At 38.7% G+C, this 27,566-nt stretch overlaps 1 protein-coding gene across 1 annotated transcript in view; it reads right to left on the reverse strand.

Annotated features, from left to right (window-relative positions):
* The window catches only part of MEI4 (meiotic double-stranded break formation protein 4), a 177,141-nt gene that overhangs the window by 130,224 nt on the left and 19,351 nt on the right, over positions 1 to 27,566 (reverse strand). Inside the window, exon 2 of the mRNA XM_087856895.1 lies at positions 25,154 to 25,689. Coding sequence (XP_087713021.1) covers positions 25,154 to 25,689 — 536 coding nt within the window. The remainder of the gene's footprint in view (positions 1 to 25,153; positions 25,690 to 27,566) is intronic.

The following is a 27,566-nucleotide window of genomic DNA, read 5'->3' on the forward strand; positions in this document are numbered from 1 at the left end:
CTAGTAAGTGAAACACTCTCACTTCCCACTCCAAATCCCTAGTGATTTCTTGTATTCTATATTATTTTAAGTCAAATGTTTATCTGAGGAATTTTAGTGCCAGTGTGTTATTCATAAAAGTACCTGGGATGTGAGGAAGAAATATGGACGTCTAATAAGCCTTAATCTCCAAGTAAGCAATATGCCTTGCCACTGATTTCTTGGAAACTCTGGACAAGTAGCTCATTAGGAAGAAGGAGAAATAGGATTAAAAAGGGTTGCCTAGGGGCGCCTGGGTGGCTCAGTCATTAAGCATCTGCCTTCAGCTCAGGGCGTGATCCCGGCGTTCTGGGATCGAGCCCCACATCAGGCTCCTCCACTGGGAGCCTGCTTCTTCCTCTCCCACTCCCCCTGCTTGTGTTCCCTCTCTCACTGGCTGTCTCTATCTGTCAAATAAATAAATAAAATCTTAAAAAAAAAATAAGGGTTGCCTAGGATGGCAACTGAACAGAGCCCAGGTGGTTGATTATATTTTCTTCTTTATTTATCATGGTGTATAAAAGGAGAAATTATACAAGTAAATACGACAGTCTGAGAAACCAACCTAGGGCAAGTCAATTTAATTTGACATTTACATTTAACAGTGATCAGCATCTAGTCATCTGCTGTTACTTACCAGACTGCAAATTTTAAAAGAGCTTCTTAATAAACCCCTGTGATTGAATTGTTGTTCTGCCAGCTTTAATTAACATTCTTGTACCTAAGAATGTACAGTATTCTTGAGTACTCATTCCCCCAGTAGTTAATTAATTCCTGGAGAATAAAACTTCGCGTTCATAGATAAGAAATGCATCAAGGAGATACATTAATCTATTTTTTAAATAGCATTGGTCCATAAACATAGAATGTCTCCTGGTTGCTGAGTCAGGTTATGTCAACCCAAGTTGCCAAAACAACCAGCATGAGCACTAGAGGGCTGCTCAGCTCACAGCTTTTCCTCAGCAACAGCTTACACCAGACATAAACATCACACTGAAAGACCAGTGCTCATTCCAGCACTTGAGAATTCAGGACCTGCATTAAGTCATCTAAAAAATAGATATTTTCTTGTTTCAGGTACTAAATGGTGTGTGTGTGTGTGTGTGTGTGTGTCGCTTTTTAAATATATTGCCCCTGCAACTCAGTGGTTCTTCACCATATTAAGCATTGGAATCACCTATGAAACTTTTAAAACCATCAGACACCCAGAGATTCCATTTCAGTAGGTCTGGCAGAAGATTCAGGCACCAGTATTTGGAAAAAAAAAAAAAAAACAAAGAAAAAAAAAAACACAGGCTAAGGACTACTGCTAATTTCATGTCATTTAGTAGATTTTATTTGAAGAGAAATTCTACACTGAAGTTCTCTATAACTCTGTCCAACTTGATTTTTCTTAATTCACTTATTTAAGATTAGTATGCTATAAAAAGGAGGTCTCAGTACTGTTCTCCAGGGAATTTATCTCCTGGAAGAGGACTGAAACCAAGTAAACATTAGTAAACTTGTATTTGCAACTAACTACATACAAATCTTGGCTTAAATGTAGCATGTGTCAGTGTTTAAGTATTCTGATTTTATTTGAATTTACTCAGAAGCAATAAAAAGATTAGACTAGCAACATTTACCTCCTAGTATTTTGCTCAATCTGATGAATGTCAAGAAAAAGTGCTTATCATAAAATAACAGAAATATTCATAAAAATGGCTAAAATAAAAGAAACCTTTTACTTTGGACAAAAATTGATCTCATATTTCAGAATAACTCACTTCCACAGTACAAGGTAAAACTCCCAGTGAAGGAAATTAAGAGACCTTTCTAAGCCTATTCTAGTTTCAATTAACTTACAGGGCCAAAAATGGAATATATATTATTGTTATATTTCCTATATTCCTTAGCATCTGAAGCTATTATAGTCATGTAGAGAGACTGGTTTCATCAGATTCTTCATGGTTTTATTAAGATTTATGGAAAGAAAATGAACACATCCGAAAAATAAAACAAACTATTTATAATGAAGGAAGGTGTTTTTAAAAATTATTTTGCCATTTGTCCTTTTATGCCCTTAGGTATACACCTGTCACAGATTAAGCATATATTACTATATATGTGCTCACCTACACCCCAATTCATACAACTGAATCCCTCCCCTTAGATAAACCTAAATTCATTGTGTTTTGTGACTGCTAGTAAGTCAGGAAAAGAAAAAGCCCCCATTTTGGGGGGGGGTGAGCCTGGGTGGCTCAGTTGTTAAGCGTCTGCCTTTGGCTCAGGGCATGATCCTGGTGTTCTGGGATGGGGGCCCCGCATCGGGCTCCTCTGCTGAGAGCCTGCTTCTTCCTCTCCCACTCCCCCTGCTTGTGTTCCCTCTCTCACTGGCTATCTCTCTCTCTGTCAAATAAATAAATAAAATCTTTAAAAAAAAAAAAAGAAAGAAAGAAAAAGCTCCCATTTGTGAGACAGTGATCATGGGAATCAATAGAAAAGCTCAGTTTTTCTGTTTCCCAGACAAATGCATACCAGAAGGCTGAACAAAGGTGCAACTGCCTACAAAGCGAGTGGTGGTGGTAGGGAGGCAGATTTACAAAGAAATTTAATGACCCCTTCTGAATTTCAGGTAAATTCCCTAAGGAGTATTACTCAACTTAAATGGTAGCTTACTATAACACTAGATGTGCTCCACTTACTCAGCCACAGACTGCTACAAATATGAAGTTTCTAGGCCTTCGATCAAAAATAGTAAGCAATTTTACATATCTTCATGAAGTTATTTATTCAAAACTCATATTCAATTTGTTACTCTTCTAGGAAGACCATATATGAGTAATGATCACACGTCCGTTCGACCACAGCTACATACAACAACCATTTTGTTTACAGATGATAATAAAGAGGCTAAAACAGTGAAATTAGAGAAGTTGCCCCAATCTTTCTTTATTCAAATCTCACCGGCATGCTTCCCTTTGCCCTTGAAGGCAGCCTGTGACTTCTCTCGCCTAGACCTCTTCCCTTATCAAAACAAAACAAGGAACTGGTTTTCGGGTACGAGGGTTCGGAGTATGCTGAGCTCACCTCCTCCTGGACACAAGAAATATATATGTACATATGGAGTAATTTCCTCAGGAAAAGTCCTGAAAACTGGATGAACAGAGTCTCCACAACAAAGGATAAAATGTTATCACTGAGACAGGTAGGAGTTTCAGAGGCAAGGTTTCACCAAAAAAGAAAAACCCCGCCCCAGAGTGTCCATTCATAATTGGGAGGGTTCTCAAAAAATGGAACTTCCTCCTGAGGACGCCTGTGGCACTCCATAGCAGACACTCCAACCCTTAGATCCTGCATAGCCCCAAAACGTCAGGCTTTGAAAACCAGTAGGGATTACGTTTAGGAAAACCACAGAGCTTTAGGGAACGGAGAACTTTGCATTAAAGGGTTTGCCCAAGGTTTCTTTCACCCTGGGAACAAATATAAACCATCAGCTGGAAAAGCACCTAGAACACAGGTAAAGGAGACCCACTAAATAATCCTGGGGCATCTGTGAGAGAGAAAGGGACCTGCTGAAGACACTCTCTGGGAACAAAGACACTGTTGGGCACCAATTTTGCAAAACCATTCTACTGTGCTAGTGCTGGAGCTGGCAGGCAACATCTCGAAACTCTCATTCTAACCTGCTAATGCTGGCAGGCATGCCCCTACTGAGAGGCCCACACAATGCCACAACCCTAACCAGCCAGGCAGTGGGGAAAGCCCTGAACACTGTCATGGCTGCTGGGGTAACCATGGCACCCATGCAGCTGGGCAGCAGAGAAAGCCCTGTACACCTTCACAATCACAGCAACAGCCATGGCACCCCACAGAACCAAGCTGGGGAAAGAGCCCTACCCACCACCATGCCACAGCTCACACAGGGGACGACCCTTAAGCACATGGCTGCGGTGACCAGGGGATATTGTGCTTCTGGGCTCCAGAGGATATCTCTGACACACAGCTATATCTTTAAGACAGGAGAGGTAGTTGATTTACCTCATGCACAGAAAAAAACACAGAGTCAGGCAAAATGAGGATACAGAGGAATATATTCCAAAGGAGCAAGACAAAGCCTCAGAAAAAGACCTTAAAGAAATGGAAATAAGCAATCTAACTGATAGAGTTCAGAGCAACACTCATAAAGTTCTTACAAAACTTGGGAGAAGGATAAATGAAGACAGAGAAAATTTCAACAAAGAGATAGAGAATACAAGAAATTATCAATCAGAGCTGAAGAATACAATATGTGAAATGAAAAATATGCCAGAATGAATCAACAGCAGATTAGAGGATGCAGAAGAATGGATTGGCAACCTGGAAGACAAGGTAGTGGAAACAAACTAATCACAACAGCAAAAAGAAAAAAGAATTTTAAATAATGAAGGATAGTTTAAAGGACCTCTAGACATATCAAGTATACTAATATTCACATGATAGTGGTCTCAGAAAGAGAAGAGAGAAAGAGGCACAAAATTTATTTGAACAAATGATGGCTGAAAACTTCCCTAACCTGGAAAAGGAAACATACATCCATGTCCAGGAAGGCTGGAGAATCCCAAACAAAAGGAAACCAAAAAGATCTACAACAAGACATATTATAACTAAATATTAAAAGTTAAAGATAAAAAGAAAATCTTAAGTAAGAGAGAGAAAAACAACTAGTTGTGTACAAGGGAACCCCTGTATGCTATCAGCTGATTTTTCAGCAGAAACACTGCAGGCCAAAAGTGAGTGGCATAATATATTCAAAATACTAAAGGAAAAAACTTACAAGAACACTCTACCTATTAAGGTTATAATTCAGTATTTAAGGAGAGAGAGAGAGTTTCTAAGGCAAGCAAAAGGTAAAGGAGTTCCTCACCAATAAACTGGCCTTATAGTAAATGTTAAAAGAACTTTTTTAAGTGTAAAAGAAAAGGCCATAAGTAGAAATAAGAAAAAAAAAAAACCTCACTGGTAAAGGCAATTATATAATAAAAGTAATGGGTCAACCACTTATAAAACTAATATGAAGGTTAGAAGACAAAAGTAGTAAAATCAGCTATAACTACAATAATTGGTTAAGAGAGACACAAAATAAGATGTGAAATATGATATCAAAAACATAAAACTAAAGGGGATGTATGGGAAAAATGCTTCTAAAATGCATTCATGCTTAAGGGACCATCAACTGAAAATAGACTGCCAGATAGATAGATAGATAGATAGACAGACAGACAGACAGGTGGATATAGATACAGACAGATAATTATACATGAAGTTCATAGAAACCAAAACAAAAACCTGTAATAGATAACACAAGAGTAAAACAAAAGGACTCCAAACATAACATCAAAGAAAGGCATCAAACAACAAGGGAAGAGAGAAAGAGAAGAAGACAGGAAAGGAGTAGAGAACAAAAACAACCAGAAACAATTAACAAAATGGCAAAGGGCATAGTATGAATAATTATTTTAATGTACATTGAGTAAATTCTCTACTCAAAGTACGGGATGGCTGAATGAATTAAAAGACAGGACCCATCTATATACTGCCTATAAGAGACTCGCTTCAGATCCAAAGACACATACAAACTGAAAGTAAAGAGATGAAAACAGATACTCCATGACAAAAGAAGGAAAACAAAAGAAGGTGGGGTGGCAATACTTATATAAAACAAAATGGGACTTTAAAACAAACACTGTAACAAAAGACAAACCAGGCTATATTGTATAACGACAAAGGGGTCAATTTAACAAGATGGCATGTAAGTGGCCAGCAGGCATATAAAACAGATGCTCAACATCACTAGTCATTGGTAAAATGCAAATCAAAAATCCCCAAACCACAATGAGTTATCACCTTAAACTTGTCAGAATGATGATTATTAAAAACAAAACAAAACAAAAAACAAAACAAAAAACAAGAAGTAATAAATGCTGGCAAGAATATAGAGAAAAGGGAACCCTCCTGCACAGCTGGTAGGAATATAAATTGATGCAGCCACTATGGAAAATACTATGAAGTTTCCTTAAATAATTAGAAATAGAGCTACCGTATAATCCAGCAATACCACTCCTGGGTATTTATTCAAAGGAAACAAAAACAATAATGTTGAAAGATATATGCACCATTACGTTTACTGCAGCATTATTTATAACAGCCAAGATATGGAAGCAACCCAAGTGTCCATCGATAGATGAATTAAAATGTGGTAAATATGTGGAATATTACCCAGCCTTAAAAAAGAGTGAGGTCTTGCTATCTGCAACATGGTAGACCTAAGGGTATCATGACAGAAATGAATCAGAGAAAGACAAATACCATATGTTTTCACTTGCACTAATATAGAATCTAAAAAGCAAAACAAAGAGATGAAACAAAACAGAAACAGACTCAGACACAGAGAACAAACTAGTGGTTGCCAGAATGGATAGGGATGGAGGGGATGGATTAAACAGATAAAGGGATTAAAAGGTACAATCTTCTGATTTTAAAATTAAATAAGATATGGTGATGTAATATGCAGCACAGGGAATAGACTCCGTGGTACTGTTAAAACGATATATGGTGACAGATGGTGATGAGACTTATCCTGGTGATCATTCTGTAATGTACATAAATAACTGTAGGAATGCTGACAATACCGACTCCATAGTTGGCCTCCACTCGATGACCCCTCTTGGGGCGACACGTTCCAGCCCCTTGGAGATTAATATACATGCCTTAGAAATGCCTGCCAAGACCAGAATACAGGGGGAGGCTTGCTTTGGCCTCCCAGGAGTCTGTTAGGGGTAACTTAGCCTTTCCCCCTCCTGGTGCACAGACAGCACCACCAGATCTGTTAAATGCTGGTTCTCAGTTAGGTGCATTCAGACCCTCCGACGTGCATGTGAACACTATGATCTCGCTTCAGTGCCCCCCGCCCCCCGGCACATCCCCTCACTCTGTCAAGTCTGTACGATAAGGTCTAGACTTTGTGGAGAACAGCTGCTCAGCTGGCTAGGCTGCGCCCTGTCCCATCTTCCCTGTTGGTAAGCAGGGAAGAATTAAATTCTGTGTACACTGTATGCACTTGATTTTTTCAGTCTCCAAGTGCCTTCTTAGTTTGGGGGAAATACCCACCTTCCAACAATATCAAATTACTATATTGTACACCTGAAACTAATATTATATTGTATGCCAATTATATTTTAATTTGAAAAAGGTCAGTATCGTTTGGCCGAAATCGTAATCATAGTGATATAAACTCTCCCGCACAGTTTCGTCTTTGCATTCTGTAGTCTAGGAGTGTTTGCCTCCCATGAACAAACTTTCAGACAAAACTGAGATGAAAATTGATCAAATTGTGTATTTTAAGTATGTGCAGTATATTTTATCACTCAATAAACCTGCTTTAAAACCTAAGCAAATGAAAAACATCTAAAAAATTAAAACCTGAGTAAATGAAGAAAATATTTTTTTCTGAGATGGAGATCCTTTCCTTATATCTAAACTCCCATGATGTCCTAAGCTGATACTAAAGATTCACCTATTTTCATTGTTTAGTGTCTAGACCTAAAGGGCTCAGAGTCCCTCCTCCTCTCTCATCTTTCCCTTAATTTGTAACCGACAATTTAACTTTTACTTCCCAAGGGAATTCCAAATCTCAGAATCCACACTGCGCTCATCATGTCTGTCTGCCTCTCTCCCCCTCCCCCCATTCTGAGTCTTCCCCAGTGGCCTGTGCCTCCTCAAGGCTAACAAGCGACAGGCACACAATCCATGCAGGTGGCTCTAAACCCTCCAATAACCAGGGCAGAGAGAAGGGGAATATTCTTCTCGAGGTTTCTGCAGTTAGGGTTTGGGGAAGAAAGAGAATCTCTGAGCTTAAAAGACAGATACCCACACCAGCAGAACACAAAGTGTTGGGCTCCTAGGAGCTGGTGGTAAGGACACCATAGCTTTGGGAAGGCAGCTACTGTCTTGTTTGAGAAGGGAGCCCCTTGAGTAGGACCGCCTGGATTAGATCCAGGGTCTGCCTAGCTGTGCTCATGAAAAAATGATGTCATGTCTTTATGTGTCAATTTCTCCATCTATAAAAGAAGGATGACAAAAAATACTTTTCGAGGTTGGTATAAGGATTAAGTGAACTGATCTACGCAAAGCACCCAGCAAGAACTCAATAAATGTAGGCCGTAATTAGTGGGGAGTCAGAATCAAAATTTGTCTTTCAATGCAGTGTTCCTCAAACTTTAATGTGTATCTGAATTACCTGGGGATCTTGTTAAAATGCAAAATCAGACTCTGTAGATCTGGGGTAGGGGTCTGAGATTTTGCATTTCTAACAAGCCCCCATATGATGTCGACATGGCTGGGCCCCGGACCACATTTCAAATAGTAAGGCTTTAATGTATATAGGAAGAGGCACCCATGTGCCGTAGGAGAGACAGCACCACACAATATTTGGGAAATCTAACCACACTGATGTGGACAGATCAGAGGCCTTTGAAAAAAAGCAAAGTAAAGGGAAGGAAATGTCTGTTTAGCTTTATAAAAGCGACCTGGAATTATCACATGATACAATTTACTATCAGATTAATTTTACCAGGATTTACATTATTTTAAAAGTAAAATTTATGTAAAAATACTAATCTTCATATATGAGGCTTCTTTGAACATGTTTGGTGATTCTGGCATGATGATCTTGACAGGCGCTTTTAACAGAGGGAACATTAGCTGCTCACTCATTAATTCACTGCTTGAATCCAATAAGACTATATTAGAATTAGAATTACTCAATTCATTAGACTATAATATACTAGAGACTATGCCAGGCCCCTAACTTAGCTCTAAGCATGAGGGGATCGAAAGGTCATGACATAGATAAGAGACAGACAGTAAGCCAAAATTACAAGGAAGCCAGAGAAGCTCATCAATGGGTTAACGCCCATATACGGCCAGCCTGCCGAGCCCGTCTGCATTTATTCTTATGATGAGCTTTTTCTTAAGTTGATCTAAAGGAGTCTCCATTCCCTGTCACCTCCAAAGAATCCCTGTTCTTTTCCAGGCAACACCCCTATTGGATGACTGCTGCCTAAAATTCCCAGACACTCCCAAATAATTTCAAATAGGTCTCATGTCATCTCAAAACAGTCACAGGTGTTTCTTCATTAGGGTAAAATAGTGTTTGTTTGAACGTGTTAACCTTCACTCTATGAGGGCCGCCTGGATGGTGCAGTCAGTTAAGCGTCCAACTCCTGGTTTCGGCTCAGGTCATGACCTCAGGGTCCTGGGATCGAGCCCCTCGTTGGGCTCAGCGTGGAGTCTGCTGGGGTTTCTCTCTCCCTCTCCCTCTGTCCCTCCCACCTGTGCTCTCTTTCTCTCTAAAATAAATTAGTAAATCCTAAAAAAAGACTTCCCTGTATGAACATGAAAGGCAGCCATCTCAACACCATATTCTTCTGTTGTCTGTTTCTAAAAGCTTCTGAACTAAAGTGCAGAACTAAAGAATTAAAGGATAGAACGAAGGGGGAACGGAAATAGCATTTTGACAGAGAACTGAGAGATGGAAACCCAAGAAAGGGGCAAATTATGAACAACAAAAAGACAGTTGTGGTAGAAACAAAGTAACATCCTTCCATACTTGCTAGGGAAAGAGCAATCAAAAGGTTCATCTGTCTTAAGGCTACCCAAAATTATATCCAGAGATATTAACAAAATATCTTAAAAGATACAATTCAAAATTATTATTTTAGGTTATCTATACTGTTGCACAGCATTAACTCAAAAAATCAAGCTGTTCATGCATAAGCAGTACTATTGACCACTAGGCACATTAAGATTTGAGAGTATTTTCAGCAAATTTATGACAATAGAATTAAATTATCTTGTACCACAGTTACATACTGACCATATGAAAAGCTTATGACTTGGGACACTTTTCAGTTCTCCCCTTATTAGGCCTCTGAGTAACACAGAGCAAGATTGACAGTTCCCCCCTTTTTTTTTTTTTTAAGATTTTATTTATTTATGTGACAGAGAGACAGCCAGCGAGAGAGGGAACACAGCAGGGGAGAGGGAGAGGAAGAAGCAGGCTCCCAGCGGAGGAGCCCGATGTGGGACTCGATCCCAGAACGCCGGGATCACGCCCTGAGCCGAAGGCAGACGCTTAACGACTGCGCTACCCAGGCGCCCCGACAGTTCCCTTCTTTTTGAAATACGCTCTTCACTCTCATGACAGTACTTTCTAATTTTTCTCCTACATCTCAGTCTTCTAATTCTTTATGTGCTCTGCTCCACCCAACGTGGATGCTCTGAGGCCTCAGTCCCGGGTCCTCTCTTTCTACCTGCGACTTGTTTTCTCATAGCTTTTAATAAACCTCTATATGCTGGTAAGGGCTGAATCTATCTGCAGGCAGGTTCTCTCCTTTGAGATTCAGACTGATAAAACCAACTGCCATGCTTTGCATTTCTATCTTATAGTCATCTTGCAATCATCATAAAACGCCATATACCTGAAAGGGCACTTAGTCTCTCCTACCCTTCCCTCAGTCTGTCCCCCATCCGGTCCTCCCTGAATCTGTACATGGCACTTCTGCTCACCTGGTTGGTTGTTAATGACCAGAAACCTAGAATACTGTTAGATGTCTACTCTTCCCTCATCTCTCACATTGAATCCATACCTAAATCCTATGGATTCTCCCCCTAACATATTTTTTTCCAGTTTTTATTTTTATTAAAGTTGTTCAGGCACATACTATCAGATAGGTTTACAATATTTATCCTAAAGTTGGTGGTCCCTACCCTCTTCCACTATCATTTCCATTTGAAACTTCTAGTAGATTCTTTGGGTATTTACCTGCATTTTTCTAAATAATGTGCTTTTTAAAAAATATTGATTTTCCACTATGGAAGTTTTTGATTTGACTATCCTTCTTTGCCCTGTAGTCATCTGCTCGCTTACTTACACACCCTTTCTCTGTCTTAAACACACACACACACACACACACACACACACACACACACACACACACTTCCCACCCATAATTTTGGGCAGATCATTACTCAGTTGTTATATTATTATAACTACATAAATACTATACACAAGCCATGTAGATTGCTATATTTTTTTTCCTTTTCTACACATTTTTCCTGTAAGTAATAACTCTCATTTTATTCACCGGCTTAATTTTTTAATGCACTTAATAAAAATTCACCCCCAAACTCATCAGTTGTCATAGTCTGCTCTGAAGATGTGCATATATACTCTGTATTCTATTAATTTCATGTTCCTTAAGCATCTCTCCTGGAATCTTCTGATCTACTCCAATCTAGAATGGTTGCTCTCCAGACTTAGTGCACAGCTGGTATCCTGAAACTCCCTTCAGAACCGTATCTCATGTGTCGTTCTTCTGTTCCTGGTATCTCATGTCTTCTTTCTTGGTTTGCTGGCTCAATTGGATTGGAGAATACCATCTAGTAGTGTCCTGAGAGAGGGTACAGGGGTGGTGCATTTTGAGACCTAATATGCCTAAAAATATCTTCACTTACACTTGATTGATAGTTTAATTAGGTACCAAATTCTGAGTTGGAAATAAATTTCCTGAAAAATATTTGGGAAGGTTCCATTGTCTTCAATTCTTCCACTGTCCTGCTTTTAAAAAATCTGAAATATTTGTATTCCTGATATTTTGCTTGTGAACTGTATTTTTTTCCTCTTTGTATTCCTGATATTTTGTTTGTGAACTGTATTTTTTTCCTCTTTTCTCTGGAAGCATATAAGATCTTTTCTTTATCCGGTATTCTGAAATTTCACAGTGATAGCCTTAATATAGGTCTATTTTCATCCAAGTATAGGGCACTTGGTAGGCTTTCAATCTAAAAACACTTTTAGGAAATTCCTTAAATTGTATCTTCAATGATTTCCTCTTACTTTCTCTGGGTCTCTCTTTTGGTAACTTGTATATTATTCATTATGTTGGGTTCCCCAAATTGGCCATCTAGTTTTCTTTCTTTGGTCTCCCTATTTTCTGGTTTCTCTACTTTCTGGAAGATTTTCCTAACTAAGCTTCCAAACCTTCATGTATGTTTTCACTATCATATTTTAAATTTTAAATTAGTATTTTTTTATTCCCTCAAAATTTTATTTTAAAGCACCATTTTCTTTTGTCATGGTTGTAACACATGCTCTTATCTTCCTGAGAATATTTACATGTGTATAAATATTCATATATATACATACATATATAATATATATACATTTCAGTTTTGCATCTCTGCTTGCTCTCTGGTTCCACCAAGTTGTTTTTAAGAGCTAACCTTCATATTAGATGCTTTCCTCAGAAATCTGCTAATCCTGCACTGTAAGACCAAGGACAGAAAACTATGTGAAAGCTGTTGGTCTGTGGGCAGGAGTTAGTGTTAAGCTGCAGTGTAGGGAGATCTGGGTGCTTTGTTTCCTTTAGAGAACCTTTGGTATCAGTATGTTCATGTTTTTCCTCTTGGGAAATTCAGTTTTCACAGAAAAGACTTCCTGTCTGCTGTCTGAGAGTTAAAGGTTTTGTTACCAGTGTCTGCAGCCAAATAGAGGGAGAAAGTTGGGGAAATATCAGCAACTGTACACATACGTTCCCTTAATCCCCACTTTAAAATATAGTACCTTCTCCCTCAACTCTGTGTAATTTCTCCAATTAAATACCTTTTTAAAAAATATTTCCAAAAAATAAATCTCCAGTGTTTTTCCAGCTGTTGCAGGGGCATACCCCTGCTCTGTGAGGTAGGAGAGGGGATCCAGGTTCTAAGTACTTCTGACCAATCCTCCTTGTCCTCCAGTATTTGGTCTCCTTTCCCTCTTCTGGAAGTAACAAGTAGAGCTGATTTCTGAGTTTTCGATAGATTCTACTGTGTCAATTGGGTTAGTTAATAGCTTTCTTAACTGTTCTTCTACGATTCTGTTTTCTTGGATCTGATAAGGCATTTACCAATAGTCCCAGCCCTTTCTAGTTTGTAGTATTTTGTTGCTATTGTTTGGTCTCTCATTTTCCCCATATGTCTATGCCATTTGAAAACAAGTCCTTTACTATTATTTTAATGATGGTGGGAGCCAAATCAGATGTCTGTCTCAATCTATCAACTTTAATGAGAAATCTTCCAGCATATATTTATATTTTTTCCCTAGTATATATTTCAAATCTGTATATTCATTTCATTTCTACTTCCAGCACCCTAGCTTAAACCATGGTCCACACTCACTGAACTACTACATGGCTTAAATGGTTTCTCTAATTCCACCTCTTGTCTCTCTAATCAATTATCCCAATGGTATCCAAAGTGAGGTTCTGAAAACTAAATCAACGACTTCCCATCATAAATCAAATTAAATCCACGCTCCTTACCATGGCCTACCCAAAAAATATTTTGAGCTACAAGTTGCAGAAACCCCAACTCAAACCACCTTAAGTGCTAACAAAATGCACTGACTCCTCTGATTGAAAATGCAGAGATTGAGTGGGCTGCAGGGTTGACCTAACCTGGCTCTGGCTCGGATTTATTGTAATTCTTTAGGCTTTATTTTCCTTTATATTTGCCCTTCAGATGGCAGCAAGATGACTGTAAGAGTTCTAGCTTTATGCCTTCACAAAACCGTAGCCAGAGGAAGAGATGAATTGCCTTTGGGAATCTCCCAGAGAATGAGGAGAAACTTTTCCAGAAGCCCAGAGGAAGCCACTCCTGGTGCCCCATTGGTCTGAAATGCCTAGGAGCCTACTCCTGGCATGGGAGATAAGATTAGAATTATCCTCAGACCCAAGGGTTATGGGGGTAGATGAATGACCTGTGTGGAGAAAGGGATAGGTATTTTTTAATTTTATTTTATTTTTCTGAAAGGGATAGATATTTTAATAAAATCAAAGAGTCAGAGTGAAAATGAACGCTGTGTAGGCGTGGTAGACTGAAAAATGGTCCCCAAAAGATGTCCACATCAAGTCCTGGGGAACCTGTGAATGACACCATCTTACTTAGAAAAAGGGTCTCCGCAGAGGCCATTAGGATAAGGATCTTGAAATGAAGACGTAGTCCTGAGTTGTTTATGCAATCCCTAAATGCCCCCATATATACCTTAGAAGACAGATGCAGAGGGAGATTAGACACACAGTGGGAAAGGGAGTGAGGAAGAAACAGATGCAGCCACAGGCCAAGAAATGCCAGCAGCCACCAGAAGCCATAAAGGCAAGGAAGCGCTTCTCCCCTAGCATCTCTGGAAGAGTGTGGCCAAGTTAACACCTTTACTTCAGAGGCGGCCAGCGGAACTGCAAGGGCGTACATTCTGTTGTTGTATAGCAATCAATTTGTGGTGCTTTGTTTCAGCAGCCCTAAGGAGTTAATACAGCAGGCAACCTACAGACACGCTGCAGTCTGTATTCTTGTGTGCATTATGCAGCTCTCCGTCCTTCACTCTCTCAACCTGAGCACACTGCCTGCCTTCCAGAAATTACTCAGATACATCCTGTCTCAGCAATACGTGATGACCACTGTCCTGAAAGCCCTTACTCTAAACTCCCACTCCTTCTATTTTAAAGCTACTTTCTCCATGAAACCTTCCAAGTCTCACTAATCTAAATTAGGTCTTCTCTTTTATTCTCTCCCATTGTACCCTGTTCATTTCTTTTGTTGTACCTGTTATGTCAGTTTACATCACCTGTTCATTTATTCAGTGGCTATCTAGATTATTATTCCCTTTGGCAGAGACCCATCTCATTCATCTACCAGACTATACACAGCATCTATGACAGTACCCCGCACATGAGAGGAGTCCCATGTTTCATTTTAGAGACCTAGCCCTGGAAAAGTACCATGGAAAAAACAAGCAAGTGGGTTAATGGTTAATCTTTGTATGCTCAAAATGTTCTGCTTTAAAACCATTACATCTATAAATAAATGAGAGGCAATTTCATGTTCTCAGAAATGTTTGATTTTTCCAGGCCTCACGTCTGATAGCTATGATTTAAGTTTTCCCAACTCTTATAACTATTGGTAACTATGGGCAGAGCAGGGAGGGGGTTACTCCAAGCAGATTCTGAACTCAATGGAAAAATTGAGCTAAAAAATGATAGCTTCAAAATCCCATTTATAAAGCTTCTAGAAAATAAAATGTATTTCACAATATTGTTAAAGCAGAGAGGAAAATATTTTTATTTTTATGTAGACACAAGTTAAACCACATAGTTTATATTGAATTAGAAACTAGATTCTGTATGTGATTATAAAGTTTTCAACAGATTTGTTATTTATAGCCAATAAAGAAAACAAGGAACAGGTGATCCTATAATGTAATACACAGTGGCCCTTTTTTTTCCTTTTATGCTTTCTTTAAAGATAAATCTCTGCACAAAATAAAATGCAGTAACTTACCCTAGCAAACTGTAAATACTGTCATAAAACCAGGAGAAATATTTGTAAGGTGTTGGATTTCTAATATTTTTAACCCATAAATGGAATTCAATTCATTTCTTTTGCACTTGGGACAAAAGTATATTAGTTAAGATGAAAATGAAATATAGTAGAACGAGGGAAGAATCTGTGGTCATGAACATAGGTTTGAGACCCAGGTCTTCCACGGCTGGTTAATTAAGTACTTTCACTGAGTCTTTTAACCTGCTTGCCCTCAATTTTTTCATCTATAAACTGAAGGTGGCAATAACAACCGTGACACAGAGTTGTTGTCAGAACCAGGAATAAACTCCAGGTGAAAGTACTTTACAAACTATAAAGTATAATAGGAAGGTAGACTGCTGTTAATGATCTCAGGAGGAGATTCTGGAATGTCGAGTATACCCTATAAGTAAGCTGAACTGGGTTCAGCTCTGTCTAGTCCTCTTTCCTCTGTATATGCACTGAAAGTCAAACACTGTTCTGAAAATCCAGATTTATATACTGATTTATATAGTGATACAGCGGTCAAAATAAGTATTAAGATCTGAATTTATGATACAACTTGCTTCAGTAAATGCTTATTAAATTAAAGTACAACTGCAGAATTATTAGCCCAGATTTTTCTTTCTTTCTTTTATTTAAATACAGCTCTGCACAAAGATGAAATGGAGCATGGAGCCTTAACCTTCAATTCCACTTTTATTTCCCCAGGAATATCCTAAAACAAAACACACTGTGAGTAGCCTTAAAAACCCTTGAGGCAACATGCAAGAAACTGATGGACACCCAGGACAAAAACAAAAGCAAGCAGCAGAACATAAGGATCTTTGGAAAAGTCAGCACAGGAACAAAAGCCTATGTCAATTCTAAAATGATGTCCTAACTCAGCAGAGAAATCGATAACAAATGCTACCTGAACAGAATTAAATTAAAAGTTAATATGTTCTACTGGTTGATATAATTATGGCATGAATGCTTTAAAATACAACCAAAAGGTACACACTGGTGAAACAAGACATTTGATTACATGAACCGTTATCTTCAGATTTACCGCTGTGCTTCCTGAAGGCCACATCACTGGTGAGCTGAGCAAAAATGGCAGTCTAAGAGGGATGCATCAACTACAAAATCCTACAAAACCAATGACAAGATGAGAGATGCAACCCAACCCAGCTCTACCGGAAGGGACTGGTGCAAAGGGTAGCTGACACCGTGACACTCCAATAGTTAACGTATGGATGCTCTATAATGAACATACGAAGAAAAAAGCCCAGGATGCCTATTCAGCTCATCAGTCGGTGGGAAACCGCAAGTGTGGACGGATAGTTAGTGACATCACAAGATGATACCAGCACCTGGTACACAGAAGTGCTTCCGGAATGCCATCATGGTGCCAATAAGACAGAGCTACTGCTAAGAAAGGTTCTATACACACAAATTTGACCAAAAGTCAGAAGATGGTATTTAAAGGTATGGGCGCAAATGAACCACAACTTGTCGTTTACTTTCATTGTCTTATTTTCAACTCAAAAAATACCTCATTTTGCATCCAATATGAGCTCGGCATTGTACTAACAAGAGTGGAGAAAATAAGATTCGGCCCTTCCTCAAGGGAGACAAGTCACAACAAGAAACATTTATTAACCACTTAATATGATACCGAATATTATACCAAGCACTTCATTTGCACTTGGCCATGGAAAAATTCCAACAGCCCTAGGAGATAATCGTATTTATTATCTCCATCTTTAGATGTGGAACTTGAAGTGAGTTAACGTGTCTCGGGTCACTGCTAATAAATAAAAGTTGGGGATTCTAACTTGAGCTATTAATCTCTGTGATGAAAACATTCAAAAAGCTAAACATCCAAGCTAGATAAGCTAATAAGATAGCATGTGGCAAAGTGAGAAGTGAATTAATGTAGATAATAATCACCACAGAAGTTTAGAAGAAGAGCCCGTTTCAGGATCAGTTTGATAAGAAATAATTTAAGAGTAATTTGAGATTTGAGCCATGTTTTGAAAGTTGGGTAGAATTTGGATGAGCAGAAAGGATTAATGTGAGCAGGGTGTGCCAACCCGTCCAAATGATTTCCCAGATGTTGTTACTTTTGAGGATTACAATATCTTTTCAGAATCATATAAAAACCATAGCACCTTCCTAGGAAAAAGAGCACAGGTTTCTACATACAAAATTATGCTGGCAATTTTATATTGTATACCTTAAGACACTCAAGTATTTAACAAAAAGCACAAGAACCTTCGTGACCTGGCCCTTCTCCATCAGTTCGGCTCCTTCACTGCTAAGTTCCACTCCTTCCCAAACCAAACCTGTGCAGTTCCAGGGCTCTCCAGGCTTCCTCCTGCCTCACGGCCTCTTCCCAGGCAGCCTGCATACCGCTCAGCACACTCGACTACTTCTTTGTCCGGTGGCCTTCATACATCTTACCCATCTTTCCAGATTCACTCAAGGCACCAAAAAGCCTTGAAAATGAAAAAGATGTTCAACTGAGGTGGGGAAATCAGCGGTAAAGCAGGGAACAAAGAAAATACGAACACTTTGTATCTTATTGATATAAACCACGAACTGGGAGCTGTATGAAGGAACAATCAAGAGAATAAGAACACATAGAAACTAAAAATATTTCAGCAGAAATAAAAAGTTCAATAGTTGGCTAGAAGAAAAAGCTAAGGAAATCTCCCAGAAAAAAAATAAATAAATGAAAAGACTAAATGATATAAGAGAAAAAAAAAAAAAGATCAGACCAAGAGATATTCTAGAAAAAGGGAAGAGAGAAGAGAAAAGACAGAAATATACAAGAAAAACAAATCAAAAAATTCAGAACCAAAGAAATGAAATCCCAGACTCCAGGACCCACTGAGGACTTAAGAAAAGGAATTTTAAAAGACACCATCCTGTAGCTACAAAACAATGGGAATATGAGAGATGCTAAGTGCTTCTGGGGGTACAGGAAGGTGGGAACTAAATCATATTCAAGGAATCAAAACCATAATTACATTGGAATTCTCATTAGCAACAATGTAATCCAGAAGTCAGTAGAAAAATGTCTTGAAATAAAATGGAAAAATGATTTCCAACCTGGAAATCTATCCTAATCCATCAATAAAGTTTAAAATTGGAATAAAATATTTTTTCTTTTTTTTTTAATTTTTTTAAAAAATTTTATTTATTCACTTGGGAGAGAGACGGAGAGAGCATGAGCAGGGGAGAGTGGCAGAGGGAGAGGGAGAAGCAGACTCCCTGCTGAGCTGGGAGCCTGCCAAGGGGCTCAATTCCAGGACCCGGGGATCATGACCTGAGCTGAAGGCAGACACTTAACCATCCAGGTGCCCCTTGAATAAAATATTTTAAGTGAACAAATATTTTAAAAGTTTATAACCCACGAACCCATTCTCAGCTCATAAAGAACGTGCGTCATCAAATGAAGTTATAAACCAAGAAAAGGAATATATGAACCCAGGGACTATGAGATACAACACAAGAAAACGGCAGAGGGAAGTCCCAGGTGGTGATTAAAGGAAAGGAGTCCCTGGAGTAATGCTGAGCAGCAGACACAGGGAGCAGGAGCCCGGATTACAACAGGAAGATGGAGGGCTTCAGGAGAGGTTTCTTTGAAAAAGGATGGAACTGATAAATGGTTTAATTTGTCTGGCCACACTGAGAGGATGTTTACAACCCTATCACAGTGATTGAAAGAAGAATCAATTATGGGTACATAGAAAACTAAGCAAATAGGAAAAAAAATTATTCTGAGCAATTATCTTTAGAAAAAAAGTTGTACAAAAGGAAATGAAATCATTGTGTGCTATATGTCTCCGTGCTAATAAAATTACTTATAATAGTATAAATATGTAATATTTATTTAACTAAAACTTATGGTAAAACCTACGTTCGGAGAGTAGGTAGAGGAGGGCAGCTACATAAGACATAAATTTTTATCTTCCATGATACAAAGTGAACAGATAAAAAAGGAAAATAAATGGAGTGCGTGGCTGTCAGGGTCATGAGTTTGAGCCCCACATTGGGTATGGAGCCTACCTAAAATAAAAATTTCAATCAATCAATCAATCAATTTTGGAAAGAAAAGAATCTGAGAAATAGCAGTGTAAGCCTTTTATTTAAAAACACAGGTATATGGGTGGCAGAATGAGAGTCAAGATCTGGTAGCGCTGGTCTCTGAGGGGTGGTGCAGCAGAGCTAGCTCTTTGTTGTTGTAAGTATGGAATATTATTTGACTTTTAAAAATACATTCACAGGTTTCCCCTTCTGGGAAGTGTACTTACTGATCTCCACTCCCCTCACTAAGAACAACTAAAAATCCTCGGCATTATCTATAAATCAAACCTAAGAAGACTGACAGGCAGACCAGCCATGGACCTGAAGACAAAGGAAAGACAGAGTAGTAAGTTCCCTAGTTTTCCTTTTGCCTCATATACCCCAGATTTGGAGCTAAAAAAGCCAACAACCTAGAAATACCAATGGGCATGGACAAAACAAAAATAACAGCAAAAGCCAAAGGAAGGTAAAGAGACAGCCTGGCAAGATGGAAAGCTTTCAGAGATAACCTCCAAACAAACAGCCAAATACTACAGAAAAAACTGTGGCCCGCCCCACCCACATGAGCCAAGGCCAAGTGGGAGCCCAGACGTCCACCCTCACCAGGCTATAACGAGATGCCCCCAGCCCACTGCTAGGTACCACGCTGAGCCCTGAGGATCTAAACTGAGTAAGGCATGGCGTATGGCCACAAATATGGATTCCAGTGGAGGAGGAAAAACAAGTGAGTAGTTACTGTACAGTGATATGTGCACTGTGGTGAATTTATGTGAGGGATATTTAATCAGCAAAAGGAAAAGACCACGGAAGCAGGGTGGGAGGGAAGGCTGCTTTGAGGAGCTAATCCTAGAGCTCAGTTTGTAAGGACACGTACGACTAGCCGGATGGAAGAAGGGTGTCCTGGGCTAAGGGACTGACAGGTACTAGGAAGAGAATAGAAAGTACTTGAAACTACAAACAATTCTGTCTGACTGGAGTGAAGAGTGGTTAGGAGGGAATACAGAAAGACGATATTGAAGAAGCTGGATAGGAGCCAGGCAGAGAAGGGCCTTGTGGGCCGCAGTGACGTATGTGTGCCTGCCTGCCTCCCTCCCTTCCCCCCTCCTCTGTTCTTTCTTCTCTCTCTCTCTCTCTTTCTTAATTCTGGTGTAGCTGACAGTGTCACATTAGTTTCAGGTGTACAATATAGTCATTTAACAATTCTGTAGGTTGCTCAATGCCCATCAAAAGAATGTGTGCTTTTTTATAAGTCCATGAGGAACCCCTAAAGGATCTTTGGCATTTTTATAAGGGTGATTTTTTAAAAAAGATAATTTCCCATTTTGTGCTACCTTTGTCATTTTTTAAGGATCACTCTGACAATGGTGAGGGGGATGGGTTAGAGGAGGATCAGATGAGTCAGGAACCTGAAAGAAGTTACTGCAGGAATCCAGACGGGAAGGGATGGACATATAGACCATAGCGGGGGGAATTATACAAGCAATATCTGCCTATATCCTAGAGTCTGGGTCAGTTTTACCAAATTTCAGCCTTTTGAGAAGAGAGAATGAAGAGGGAAAGCAGCACCACATTCAACTCCAATACTAGGTGCCAGTGTTCCCAGTGCTGACTAGCTTGGTGTCCTTGGGCCAATCTCTCTGAGCCTCATTTTTCTTATCTAACAAATGGCAAGCGTGCCTATCACACAGAGTTGCTGTATACATATCGGATGACATAATGGATGTGAAAACACTGTAAAATATTAAGCACAGTGGATTATTTCCCGTTGCTGCTATATATTAAACTACCACAGTCTTAGTGGCTTTTCAGCAACACAAATTTACTCAGTCAGAGTTCTAGACTTCGGAATTCTGAAGTGGGTCTCGCTGGGCCAAAATGAAGGTGTTGCCAGGCCTGCATCCCTTATGGAGGCTCTCAAGAAGAACCCATCTCCCTGTGTTTTCTAACCTGCATTTCTTGGTTCATGGCCCCTTTCTCCATCTTTAAAGCCAGCATCTTCAAATTTATCTGACACTCACCCTCCTGCCTCCCTTTTTCACTTACCAAGACCCTTGTGAGTATTGGGCCCATGGGTATATCCAGGCTAATATCCTCATCCCAAGTTCAGCAACCTTAATTCTCCACCCCACCCCGTCATGTAACATAAAACATTCACAAATTCCAAGGATTAGGATGTGGACATCCTTAGCAGAGACCATTATTCGGCTTACCATACATACAAAAGATTCTAAGTTAATATCTACTTGGCAGTCAAATTTTTTTTTCAATTTCACAACTAATATGTCCAAGAGTTGTTTTATGGTTTAAAAAATAAGAAATTGAAGAGAAAGCTTTCTAAGTAACTCACTAGTATGTCTCTAAGATCTAGCAATATACGCTAAGTACCTAAAAGCTGAAGGGTAACTATAGATTTTGATATTCAACGTAATAAAATATTTCCCATCTCTTCAAAACAAATGAAAATTTAAGACAGAGACCACTGTAAAATCTAAGTAGAATCAAAAGCATTCTGCTGTTTAACTTCTATGACAGTACCCTGGCCTATGACAAAATAAGTGGAAGAAATACCTAATCATAGAAATAAACACATTTTGAGGTCTGGAAATACAGGAAAGGTCAGGCTACCAGTCAAACAAAGGGCATGAAATACCTCAAAGGCAAACATTCCTGACCCCAAGGCAAGTACGCCGGCGAAAAAGGAAACATGCCATACTGGGGCCTGGAAGTAGAAAACAAGTCAAGACTGCTTCCCAGGACCCCTCAAGCAAGCCTAGTGCAGACCTCTGTAAGCCACCTGGTTTCAAGACCTGTATCTTCTCTACCTGTCAAATTTGTCATTGTGGATTATACCTTCTAGTCCCACACTAATGGTTATCCTAAAAATATGATACAGACATAACACTAAGATAACAACACCTAAAAATCTGTTATTGAATAAATATAGTGCATATTATAGCACAAAACAGCACAGAAATAAATAGGATTTATCCAAATCTGAAAAATCACAAATCATATATATATTCTCAGCAAACTTATTTTTCCCCCAAACTTATTTAAAATTTCAACCAAGCTACAATTAAGGAACTTTTCAAAATAATTTCCAGGGTGTCTCATTTCAACCTATTTCTTGAATATACACAACCCTGACATCACTGACATTCACAATAACAACCTCAAGATTCTGAAAAATACCAACTTCTTATTGACCGTTAAAGAAAAACTAAACTATGGCCAGAATAATTTTACTACTAAATGTATTGAGAACATGTAAAAGATATATATTTTATTTAAAACTGGCTGTAGATGAACTATAAACACATGAAATCCCTGTCAGACCAGTAAGTATTCATACCACAACTTTTCCTATCACAGTGCATAAACATAACTTTAACAAAACCAATAGCAGGGCTCGAGTTTCTAAGCAATACAATTTAAATATTTCCAATCGTGGAAACAAGGTTTTTCCAAGAAGCAATTTTTTCCCATAAACTATGGTATTTTGTATTAATCAATCAAAAATAGTATCAATAAAAATGCAATAGGAGCTATCCTATATTTCACATCAGAATATATTCCTTCTTGAAACTAAAAAAGACAAAAAAGCATTTCTAAAAGAGCAATCATTGGGGCGCCTGGGTAGCGCAGTCGTTAAGCGTCTGCCTTCGGCTCAGGGCGTGATCCCGGTGTTCCAGGATCGAGTCCCACATCGGGCTCCTCCGCTGAGAGCCTGCTTCTTCCTCTCCCACTCCCCATGCTCTGTTCCCTCTCTCGCTGGCTGTCTCTCTGTCACATAAATAAATAAAATCTTTAAAAAAATAAAATAAAATAAAAAAATAAATAAAAGCAATCATCAGTCCTTTTTTCTATTCTAATAAAGAAGCTTTATGAATATATCTGGAAGAAGATGATGATAGTAATAACGACAACTAAAGCTAGAATGATTTAATCTAAGAAGCTTTCACTGGCAAGAAAAAAAAATCCCCAGAGAGAATGTCATTAAAACTTATGTATGAGTCATCATCCTAATTGTAAATGCAGTGAGCAATTTTATGATTCTACTTTCTCTACCTGTAACAATTACCTCTCCAAGAAAAGACCAAAGCCATTCATTCACTCATTCCCCCACCGTTGACCAACTATTCAGTAACAGCTTGCATCACGGCAAACGGTACGGAAAGTACACTTCAGATCCATCCACACCATCACAAGCTTCTTCTACATTCTCCCTTCCCTCCATACAAGTCCCAAGGCTACTCGTGGGTATTCTAATGCTTAAGTCAAAGACTAGACTGAAAAAAATATATGCATCGTCTGTTAACTGATGAAGAATATAAATGCCAGTATTTGGAAGGTTCAAAGTCAACATAAAACCTGTTTACAGTAGTTTTAAAAGAAAGCAAAAATATGCAAAAAAAAAATATTAAATAAGATATTTATTAATGGTAAAGACACAGATTATATACCTCAGATACTACTGTGAAAAATCTGATATTTAACTCCTGATTGACCACATCAGGTAGCAAAAATTTCAGTTTGCCAAACAGAAAAGTCGCCTTTCACAAATGCCAAAAGCTTAATCGTAAAGTTTTCTATAATGTTGATCAAACCGCACATTAACGGAGAAGAACAGATGTATGTGCAACAAATTAGGCTATTAGTTCAAATTTTGTTAGAGTTTTAAAAATTCAGGTAAAGCCTCTACTGTACAAAATTCAGATAATGGCACTGAGGATAAACACTTGACAATGATGTATCAAAAGAAACAAGATCTAACAACTTTTTTCCTACAGTGAAATATACTGTTAATAAGCTAGATAGACCTTTTAGTCTCCCCTGTGGTATTTTAAGTAGTCAATTAGAAGGATTAAAATGTGAATGCATTTGGAGTTTCCCAAAGGTTCAGATCCTGAAGAAGATAGGAAGTAATACAAAAAAAACTGTCCCTTATGTCTCAAGAGGCAAACAAACAAACAAAACATAACAGCAGGTTACCTCAATGTCACCTGTTAAAAAAGAATCCCGGAGTCAACCACACTAACCCACGTTAAATAAATAAGAAAAAAAAAACATAATAAAGCCATATGTTATGTGTTCCTCAGCCAATTTACTCATTTAATCCACAACTGCAGAGGGTCCGTGGGGTATTATGCCACTTACAATGGAAATTCTAAAAGAAGAGAAAAATATTCTTTGACCTCCAGGCATCTGCTAGTCAATGCCAGAAAAAGAGCAAATTCAGTACAGTACAGGTAATCCATCATGAGGAATTTAACACCCGTAGAAGTTATAGATTGGGAAACCATTAAATGCTAGTGGTTTTTTGAAAAATACTGAGACTTTTTGATCAATAGGAAGTAACCGTAGGCAAGGGAAAACAAAAGAAGATAAGAACTCAAGGATAAAAATAAAAAACAGGGAAGATAACAACTCAAAGTAGAGAAGTACAAGCTGGAAGCACAGGCATCTATGTAGAGAACCATGCTGTAGCAATTAGAGGTCAGAGGAGGGGACATGACTGCAAAAGAAGGTCTTAACTGGAGACTCTGAGCCAGGAGTCTAAGGGACAGCAATCAACGTTATCCAATGGGAATGTTCTCCAAAACTACTGACATTATTTCATGAATAGAAGAGATTTAATACTTACCCGGTTTATATGGTTGCTCCTTAAAATAACCTGCAGTAGGGTTTTCTCAAATTCTTCCAACTTCTGGGAACACTTTTTAAGAATATGATTAGATAAGTTACAGTCACTGATCAGTCCAGCTAAAGTATTAACAGCTTCTGCCCAAAAGCTTGAAAAAGGAAATTTGGGTTTACGGTAAAAAGTGATCAGGCCGTCCAGCAACTGAAAAACAGAATCAGATACTGTGGAGAAGTCGTTTTCAAAGTGGCTTAGGTCTGTTTTCAGACTCCCTGATTCTGTCAAGTTCTTCAGTTCAAGAAGATGTTGCAAGAATTGCATGTGGGAAGACAGAGGATTTTCCAGAGTGCCACAATGTCTTTTCACAATGGGCAGTGGTAGAAAGGGTGTGGGGGTGCAGCTCTCCACAGAATGCTGGGCCACCTCTGAAGGTTCACTTCTCTGCTCATTTGATAAATCACACCCAGAATCTTCCAGCAGACTTAATGTATTTTCAGAACTTCCAGGTTCCTGAGCCTGCAACTGGGAAGACGGATCTCCTGAAACAGAAAGGAACGAAGTGTTATCTTTCTGTAGCTAATATTTCTTCATATAAAAACTAGACAGGGGGTCCTGGGTGGCTCAGTAAGCTAAGCACCTGACTCTGGATTTCAGCTCAGGGCATGTTCTCAGGATTGTGAGCTTAAGCCCCGTGTTGGGATCCACAATGAGCCTAGAGCCTTCTTAGTATTCTCTCTCTCTCCCTCTCTCCACCTGCCCTTCCAGCTCTGCTCATGCTCATTCTCTCGCTCTCTCTCTCTCAAAAAAACAAAACAAGCAAACAAAAAAACCCGCAAAAACAAAAAAACAAAAAACCCAAAAAACTAGACAGATTTTTCTAACTTAAAATATTAAATGAAGCATGCAAAAACATACTAAACATTTAAAAACCAGTAGTGTAAAAATCTAAAAGAGAAAAAACTCTGAAAGAAATTGCTTAAGCTGACTGTAGAAAGATCTCTGGTAGAAAGCAAGTGTATATTTACAGGTCACTATCTCTCGTTCAACTATGTGCCATGCTTGAAAGATACAGAGAAGAAACCACAAGACCTGAAGGAGGTAACTGTCTGTAGAGATTCCAACAGGTCACTACAAAGCAGTAAGATGTATGCAGAGACAGAGATCTGCTCAGGGCACTATGAAAACAGGAGGACCACTGAACAGCGCACCATGGTTGGACTAGTGCATCCTGGAGGAGGTGATGGTGGCACTAATTTATAAGGCATAAGTAGGAGTTCCAAGTTAAAAGTTACGGGAATGCAGGGAGAAAATTCCATACACCAAAGAGGTAAGAGCTAAAGTCGAGACTTAAAAAGAAAAGCATCGTGTGTATAAGGAGCCACAAGTAGTTTGATGTTCATTACAGAAAATATAAAGCAAGATACTAAAATAAAGAAACATGCAGAGGCCAAGTCATAAAAGATCTTAGAAGATATATTAAAGGCCTTAAAATTTATAGAGTGAGTGTAATTCAAACTTGAATAATGTAAGACCCCTTTGGAAAAATTATATACACATCAACATGAATACCTGATGTACAATAACGATCTAGGAACAACTTATATACGTCCTTGGAATTATTCAAGCACACCTGCATCGGTATAGAGAGAAACAGATGGACAGGTAAAGGCAGATCTCATAGATCCTTGAAAGTATGTCTATGGCCACTAGAATCTTCTGATGTTGGCTGAGGCACTGCAGTTAAAGCTAAACTAGTAATTTTAGGTCATTCTTTGACAGAAATTCCATCATAAACACAAATAAGGTTATTGTCCGTAAAATGATTATCAGTAAAATTTACAAACAAAATTGTGAAATTCTTATTGAATGTTCTAAAGCACATGTATATATTTAGGAAACCAAGTTTGGGAAGTATTGCTGTCCGCAATGAAAGGAGTGAGACGCTAAACAGTGCAATGCAGGAAAAGTAAATGGTTTTATTTTTTATTCACAGATCACTCACTCTATTGGCCGTAGGAAGGGCAGATTTGAGGAAGGACACAATGAGACTGAAGGATGTGCTAATACCAGATGATGAAAGAAATGAACCAAGTAGTTGCTGTGGAAAAGAAAGGAAGGGACTGACCAGGGAAATAAATACAAAAACGTCAAAATATAACCTAGAAGCCAGAGGACTGACTGGATATGGGCAATGAAGTTGAGGTAGGAATAAATGGCTCCTTTGTTTTTGAGTCAGGTGACTAGGTAGATGATGGTGCTACTAACTGAAATGGTAAAAATACAGACAGAAAAACTGGTTTAGGAGAAATGATAAGAGTTCAGGTTTGGTCTTATAAACTGTGAAGAAACTGGAGGAACTCGAGGCAAAGAGATTCACCTAGAAATTGGCCAATGAGCCTGAGGGTGGGGAAAAGGT

The sequence above is a fragment of the Ursus americanus genome, chromosome 29 (genome assembly GCF_024610735.1).
Source record: "Ursus americanus isolate L20-20 chromosome 29, mUrsAme1.1.p, whole genome shotgun sequence".
Lineage (NCBI taxonomy): Eukaryota > Metazoa > Chordata > Mammalia > Carnivora > Ursidae > Ursus > Ursus americanus.